At 49.6% G+C, this 7,817-nt stretch overlaps 1 protein-coding gene across 1 annotated transcript in view; it reads left to right on the top strand.

Moving 5' to 3' along the window:
- The first annotated feature begins 3,694 nt into the window (after positions 1 to 3,694).
- Positions 3,695 to 7,817, top strand: part of LOC133474498 (mucin-5B-like) — a 34,362-nt gene continuing 30,239 nt past the window's right edge. The window contains exons 1-5 of the mRNA XM_061766290.1: positions 3,695 to 3,787; positions 5,182 to 5,446; positions 6,192 to 6,306; positions 6,478 to 6,562; positions 6,636 to 6,757. Of these exons, the coding sequence (XP_061622274.1) occupies positions 3,712 to 3,787; positions 5,182 to 5,446; positions 6,192 to 6,306; positions 6,478 to 6,562; positions 6,636 to 6,757 (663 nt within the window). The 5' untranslated portion in view covers positions 3,695 to 3,711. The remainder of the gene's footprint in view (positions 3,788 to 5,181; positions 5,447 to 6,191; positions 6,307 to 6,477; positions 6,563 to 6,635; positions 6,758 to 7,817) is intronic.

The raw sequence follows: 7,817 nt of genomic DNA, 5'->3' as shown, positions 1-7,817 counted from the left end.
TCTGAGCCAACTCTTCTTTTCAAATAACCCCGACTCCATTTCTCTTCCCATCTACACCGTGCTCAAATCATTTCAACCCTGCCCCTAAACTTCGAGCCTTGCTGCCTTTCCACCTGCTCTCCTGGACACACAATTGATCAACCTTTCTCCTAATCATCATGTCAACCAACTCCCGAGATTTTCCTGTCATAGTCCCAACATCCAAAGTCCCCACATTCAGTTCTCGGCTCTGTGCTTTCCTCTTCTCTTTGTGCCGAAGAACCCGCTTTCCACCTCTTCTTCTTCTTCGACTTCGACCCGCAGTAGCTGAATTTCCACTGGTGCCCTGCAGGTTGACGGCGCCGGTGGCAGACCCGGACCACGACCGATCCGGTATGGAGTTCTTTGGATGAACGCTCATATGTGTTTGGCAAAGTTTGAAGCCGGACGCCCTTCCTGACGCAAGCCTCTGCATTGATCCGGGCTTGGGACCGGCCTGCGGTTCGCACTGGCTTGTGCCCCCCATAGGGCTGCATTTGTTTATTTACTGTCATTCAATGAACACATTAAAAGAGATAAATGAATAATAAGGAATAACATTACAGTGAACCAATTGTTTGAAAAACAAAAAAAACTGAACGACGTAAAAAGCTGACTGATCTTCAACTCGCCATGCGCTGAGTCAGCGTGGCTCACGGTGTCTTTTTTAGTTCTTTCTTTGTAAAGAAATGATTGTATTGCCATCAAAAGCCCTTTTTCATCCTTGTTTTTGTTGTTTTTCAGCTTGAAAAAAAAAAAGCAAAAAATATTAGCGTCCAAGTGACTTTTCTTTCCACAAAAGGTTCCTTCTCCTGTTTTGGGTGATGTTCTCCTGCTGATTACTAAAGAATCGATAACATGGCAACCATATAACAACAAATAACATTTGACAGAAAATACTTATGAGACATCAAAACATACTACGGAGAGTCACTTAGCCTCCAGCAATTTAATGGCAAGAGGGAAGAAGCTGTCGGATTGTCTGCCAGTTCTCGTTTGCATTGATCGGTAGCGCCTGCCTGAGGGAAGGAGCCGGAAGAGCCGGTGACCGTGATGCGGAGGGTCCGAGAGGATTTTGCACGCCCTTGTCTTAGTTCTGGCAGCGTGCAAGTCCTCAAGGGTGGCCAGGGGGGTACCGGCAATCCTTTCAGCAGTTTTGATTGTCCGTTGCAGTCGGAGTTTGTCCTTTTTTGTAGCGGCAGCAAACCAGACTGTGATGGAAGAACACAGGACCGATTCGATGACCGCTGTGTAGAACCGCCTCAGCAGCTGCCGTGTCAGGCCGTGCTTCCTCAGAAGCCGCAGGAACTACATCCTCTGCTGGGCCTTTTTGATGGACGGAGTTGATGTCGGTCACCCACTTCAGGTCCCGAGAGACCGTAATTCCCAGGAACTGGACGGTCTCGACGGTTGACACAGGGCAGCTGGACGGCGCGAGGGGCAGCTGTGGCCAAGGATGCCTCCTGAAGTCCACGATCATCTCTACAGTCTCGAGCGTGTTCAGCTCCAGGCTGTGTGGCGGGCGAGACGGTGAGCTGGAGAAGCTTGGAGGAGAGCAGTTCAGGGATGATGGTGTTGAACGCAGAGCTGAAGTCCACCAACAGCATCCTCGCGTACACTGGATGCAAGAGATTTTTGAGTTTTCTCAACTTTGGCCTGCTGTTGTTGACTTAACTAAGGTTTTCAAGTTATGACACAACGGAGAAATTCTGGTTTCAATGCCATATATGCCGTATTTATTTAGTTTAACAGTGCCTCCAGTACGTTTCAGAACGTCATGGGTCATCGGGTTTTACATGGGCATAACTATAATGAACGAGAGCAGTTCAAAGTCCTTCGAAATGTATCGATATACAAATGCAACTTATCATGTTCCAGTGTAGGGTACTTCTTTAATTATAGTCAGTCTCGTATAATAATCCATCCATTTTTGCTCGGTAGGCGAACCGCAGGGGGTCCGGCAGGGGACCCGTGACGCTCTTGAGGTGGTCCGGCACGAGACGTTCAAAGGACTTCGTGACCGCAGACGTCAAGGGCGACGGGCCTGCAGTCGTTCAGACCCGAGATTGCGGGTTTCTTGGGGACTGGGATGATGGATGGTACCTCGCACACTTCCAGAGACCTGATGAAGATCTGAGCCAAGACTTTGAGGCAGGATGGGGACACGGGGTCCGGCCGGGCCTGCCGCTTTGTTCGTCTTTTGTTGTTTGAAGACGCGTCTCACGTCCTCACATTGTATGAGTGTGTGTGTGTGTGTGTGTGTTGGGCATCCATGTATTCTGGTTGTGTGTGTGCTTGTTTCTGCGCGTGTTTGTTTCCCGTCTTTTGTGCGTGTTGACCACCCACTCACCCATCCGTCATTTTACATCCTGCTGGCGTGTGCGTGTTGCAGGCGTGTTGCTGTTTGTGGGGATTAAGAAAACAAAAAGTTTCGCAGCGCCACCGCCTTCGGGCCGGGCGTCGTCGTCTTGATTTATGAAATCTAACCTCGCGATCGCGCAATTTTCATATTACATCAACATAATTCTTCCTACCGCCATGCAGAAGCAACCCCGAAAGCAATTATTATCGCTTGAATAATTTTTTGCCCCCAATGCAATTATAACACAAAAATCAATCATAAATGATTTTGAATGTCAAAATGCGTTCGGAGTGGACCTTCTGAAAAGTATTTTCTATTTTATTTTTTTTTTTATTATTTTGGCAGAAAATCTGTGCCAAAATCGGAATTTCCCTTCGCTGTGTCACTTTTTCTGGAATAAATGTTTATTTTTCTTGAAAATCTGTTTTGAGTCGTCGTATCAAAGTTCATTTTTCAAGAACAAGTTACTTTCAAGAGTCACATTACAAGACTGCAGTTGTTTTCAGGAACATTTTGACCAATAATGAAGTTACAATTGTTTTTTTTTTAATTTGTCCTTTTTAAAAGGGCAATTATTATTATTTTTTTCATAAAGTAGAATTTTTCAAGAAGTCTTTTCGAGAAAGTACGTTTTCAGTAGTCGTACTGTTTTTGTTAGAAGTGTCTTTTCCCAAAAGTTTTTTTCCTCACAGTCACGGCGGGCATTTTGCGATCAATGTTTGTTTCGGGCCCCGCCGATCGGTTTTAAGGGGGCTTGGACTATGAACCTTCACCATTAACACATATTATTACATTTTACGACACATTATTACAGATTATGTGACCAAATATTTTTAGGGGGGCTTCAGCCCCGCTAAAAGAGGCCTAACGACGCCACTGGGCAGCAGGATGAAGGTCCTGGAGTGAGTCGGCAATATTGAACTTTGGCTTTCCTCATCATCGCCATCGGCTTCCTCCTCCCTGGGGAAACAGGTCGTCACGATGACGTCGGACCGGTCGCAAGACACGTGTTGGAACGGTCGCCAGCCAGACCGCCGAGGATTTGCCGACCGTTCGGCGAAGACAAAGAAAGAACTGGTCGCAGAGCGCACACGGACGACAGGCGGCCACGAAGCCGACGAGATCAAAGGAAGCCAAACAAGACGACCAATCAAATATTTGATGTAAAATCCTTTGATGTGACTTTTTGACCTCGTGTTGACTTGACTTGTGCGCGCACACGCGCCCTGGGGGAGGTGTCCGACATTCGGGCGGGCGGGCGCTCGCTGCATAAAAGCTGCCGGCGCTGCGTTTGAGACTTCACACCCTCGCCGGCGACCGGTCGCAGAGACATGGAGGCAGGGACTTGGATCCGGACGGGTTTGCTGCTCTCGCTCGCGCTGCCGAGCGACGTGAACGCCGACGCAGGTGGGAAAATGGGGGCGATTCGTTTTGTGGCGCTCTCTGTCGCGCCGGTGATATCGCACGGTCTCGATAAGGCGCCGAGATCCCGGTTCAGGCGGAACCGAACGGGCCGACTTTCCTTGCGGCGCGGCCGAGTCCTTCTCGAAAGCTTTGAATTGAATTGAGTTGTTTATCTGGAAAACAACAAAACCAACGAGATTGGAACAACCCAAAAAAAAAAAAAAAAAAAAACTAAAGTTCAGTTATAAATTTTCCAGAAGGAGGAAGAAGTCAAATGTTCTCACTCCAACCTCTGCTTCCTTATAACCCAATAAAACCTCAATATCGTAGTAGAATCATAACAATCCCGAGCCAGATATATCCCATCCACAAATACAGTATTATATCTTTTGGCGGAGGGATATGTTGTGATGAGGCCGAGTGTAACGTGGACTTGGATGCTGTGGGGAGAGCTATGTCTCAAAATGATTTGCACGTCTCATGACTTCTCGTTTGTAAATAGTGACGTGCGGCGAGGTTCACGCTTGGTGAGGCACTGACTCCGTCACGTGACTGAAGCTCAACGCAAGGCTGCCGCCGTACCAGACTCCGCCGTGCGCTTCTAGTGGCTTTTCTGGTCGATAAGAAAGACCAAATGTCACACACCTTCAGGAAATCTATTCGACAGTCTGTTCGACGTCAGTTAGCGCAGCACATGTGTGATGAAACGTACATTATTGGCGATGTAATGAGGAAACACCGATGTCGCTTGTGTGACGCCGCCGACCAATCACGGCCTGCCTGAACGGATGTGCGTGCGCGTGGTCTCTTGAAGCATCACGCGAGCGATGTCTCGACGTGACTCGTAACTGCGCTTCAGGAAATATGAACATTCTGCTATTTTAATGATGAAATCGTTCAAATGATTGGATTGAAAAAGAGAATCGGACCACAGAACTAAAATGGTCAAAATGGTCTAATCATCGGTTGTTGTTTTTTTACTATTCACATGCAGTGGAAAGGAAAGACCACCAGGGGGCAGTGAGGCTCAGGCGTGGTCAATTTATCGGGGATTTCACCAGGGACTGTTGGATTCCTAGAAAAATGACTGGTAGTCGAGTCATCAACGGAGACAACAACGCTGCCGCCTAGCGGACGGAGGGAGGACCTTGTGATTTTGAAAATCGCACCTTCAACAATTCACAAGCAAAATGGAATATTTACAAATGATAAGTCGTGATAAATGCACACACAACATTAAAATTCGCGTGTATTTGTGGATTTGAAAAAGGCACGTGCAAATCATTTTGAGGCATATCCTCTCCCCATAGGGCGCGGCCATGGCCGCCACGCCCATATTTGGAAGCGATGACGTTTTTATTTAGATTCTACGATGAGAGGTTTGTTTTGTCGCAAAGCCAACGCATCTGCAGGTGCGGTTCCGGCGTGCTCCACGTGGGGACGCTCCCACTGGCGCACGGCCGACGGCGCCACCTTTCGCCTGCCGTCGGCGTGCAACCACCGCCTGGCGGCCGACTGCCGCGGCGCCTACGAGAGCTTCGACGTGCAGATGCGGCGGCGGGCGGCCGACGGCGACGGCGCCATCCGGGCCGTCCTGATGAGGCTGGACCGAGACGTGCTGGAGCTGCGCGCGGACGGCGGCGTGCGCGTCAACGGCAAAAGGTGAGCGCGCTTCACCTGGAAATGCGGCCATCCCTCGCTCAGCGCAGTGATGGACTGCGGTCAAGCCAGCCTCCGCTCGAAAAGACCAAGTCGAGCCAGCCGCCCCGAATGTCGTTCATAACAGGCATTACGGTAATAAGACCGCAGCGAACGGCGATAGCCAACTTCAAAATAGAAGCCCAGGGTTAGCCCATTGATATCACAAGACCCGTCCAGATCTGTGGGACATCTGTGTTAGACCGATCAAGTACTCCACCAAAAGAGGGTTGATAAAGATATTGTGTTTCAAAATAAAAGTCCTCTCAAATCTGTCATTACCCCTGATTTAAAAAAAAAATCATTACAAATACTCGTTTCGGTATCGTGACACCAGTCCGGTTCTATTTTGAAACACAACACCTGAATTGGATTCGACCTCTTTCGGTGGAGACCTGGGGTGGTCTAGTGTCCTCCAGGACCGGACTGCTTTTCCGATACACCAAAGGATTATTTTTAAGGATATTTGAAAATAATTATGTTATTGGCCAAAGTTGATCACATTATAGGTTCAGGACTTTTATTACGTCATTGGCCAGTTATTACATTATGGGCCCGTTACATTAAAAAAAGGGCAACTGTATTAGGTTAGGGGCCGTTACTGCGTAACGGGCTTCAGAGTTGTCAGGGAGCCCGAACAGACGCGTAACGGGGAAGTAATAAGCCATAAGCCGAAACCGAGGCCTAACGGAGCCGTGTGTGTGCGCAGTGTGCGACTTCCTGCGGCGAAGCCGGGAATGATGATCAAGAAAATGTCGTCGAGGGTCCTCGTCAGCTCCAAACTGGGAATACGACTCGTCTGGAACCTCAACGACGCCCTGAGCGTATGTAGCGCACATGCACACGCTCGGTTCTGGGGGGCAGTGCCCCTCCTAACTGTGTGCTTGCCCCCCCCACCACAGGATTGTTTCAAGTCGGTTCCCCCCCAAAATGAAAACCCAAGCTTTTTACGACTGCTGTTGGCAAAATTTTTAGTCAGTCGTTGTGCGTTTCAGATCGAGATTGACAGAAAATATGCAGGTTCGATTTGCGGACTTTGCGGAAACTTCGACGGAATCAACGACGAGTTGCTGAAAGACGGTGAGTCACGCAAAGCGAAAGTGAGGAATTCTCGGCGCTGACAAGAAACGGAAATTTGACGTTTGTCGCGCAGGCGTGCCGCTTCCTGTCGCCGACTACGCCGACCGGCACAAAGTCGGCGGACCGGCGGAGACGTGCGAGGACGAGGAGCGAGACCGAGACGAGCCCGCCGTCGATCAAAACTGTGCCGACAAGGTAAACGTGCGCTCTGCTCTCCCAGCGCTCGCATGCGAAGTACACTTCAAAGTGTACTTGAAGGCGATCTTTGTAATATACGTGTCATGAACGGAACAGAGGACAGGACCCAAAATGCACAACTCCAATACAAATGGACAGTTTCAAAAAATAGATGTTTAATAAACGAGCAGAGGTCGGTACACAGGCAGGCAATCCGAAAAGGCAACAGTATCCAAAAAAACGTGAGGCAAAGAGGCAAGGTCAACAATCGCAACAGGGTCTGGTCTTACTATGAGTCGGTGACGTGGAAACAAGGTACAACCAACTGGCGACCAGAAAGAATGAGACACGAGGTTAAATGCCTGTGGTAATTAGGATAAACGAGGCACAGGTGTGGAAGATGCTCTCAGGAGCAGGTGTGTACGAGACAGGGGGAAGACAACAATCCTAACACACACCCATGACAGTAGTCCCCCCCCACCCCCCTTAATGGGCCCCCGTCCACGAAAGGGGGGGAGTAGGGGGATCCGTCTAACGAGGAGAGAGTTGAGTAAATTTGAGTCGGAACCAGAGTCAATCAAGACATGTCTGAATCTCTTGATCTGGAGAGCATAGTGTAACGTTAGGAAGAACCCGGGTAGGGTCTTCCTAAATGAAAGTTAGACTCACCGCTCTCGTACCCTCGGTACCAGCACCGGCAACTTTGACGTGACAGTTGCTCACGGAACGACCCAACTGACCGCAGTAGAAGCACCGTCCTTCCCTCAGCCGGCGTTGACGTTCCTCAGGGGAGAGACGGAACCTGCCCAGTTGCATGGGTTCATCCGTGGTGACGCTAGCCAGTGGGTTGAAACCGGAGACAGGGGATCTGCCTTGGTTTGGCTGGTCACCGCGGCTCGTCCTCCAGGTGCGCGGTGACGCATCCCTCCGCCGATCTCAGTCCAGCTCACGATCCGAAAGCCTTTTGTCGATCTTTACGGCAAGAGCGATGTGAGTGTCCAAGTCGGTCGGCATGTCTAGTGGGACCAAATTATCCTTGACGGCGGGGGATAGTCCTTGAAAAAATGCATCGAGTAGT

This window comes from Phyllopteryx taeniolatus, chromosome 2, assembly GCF_024500385.1.
Source record: "Phyllopteryx taeniolatus isolate TA_2022b chromosome 2, UOR_Ptae_1.2, whole genome shotgun sequence".
NCBI classification, from domain to species: Eukaryota; Metazoa; Chordata; class Actinopteri; order Syngnathiformes; family Syngnathidae; genus Phyllopteryx; species Phyllopteryx taeniolatus.
This window is presented reverse-complemented; position numbering and strand designations above follow the sequence as displayed.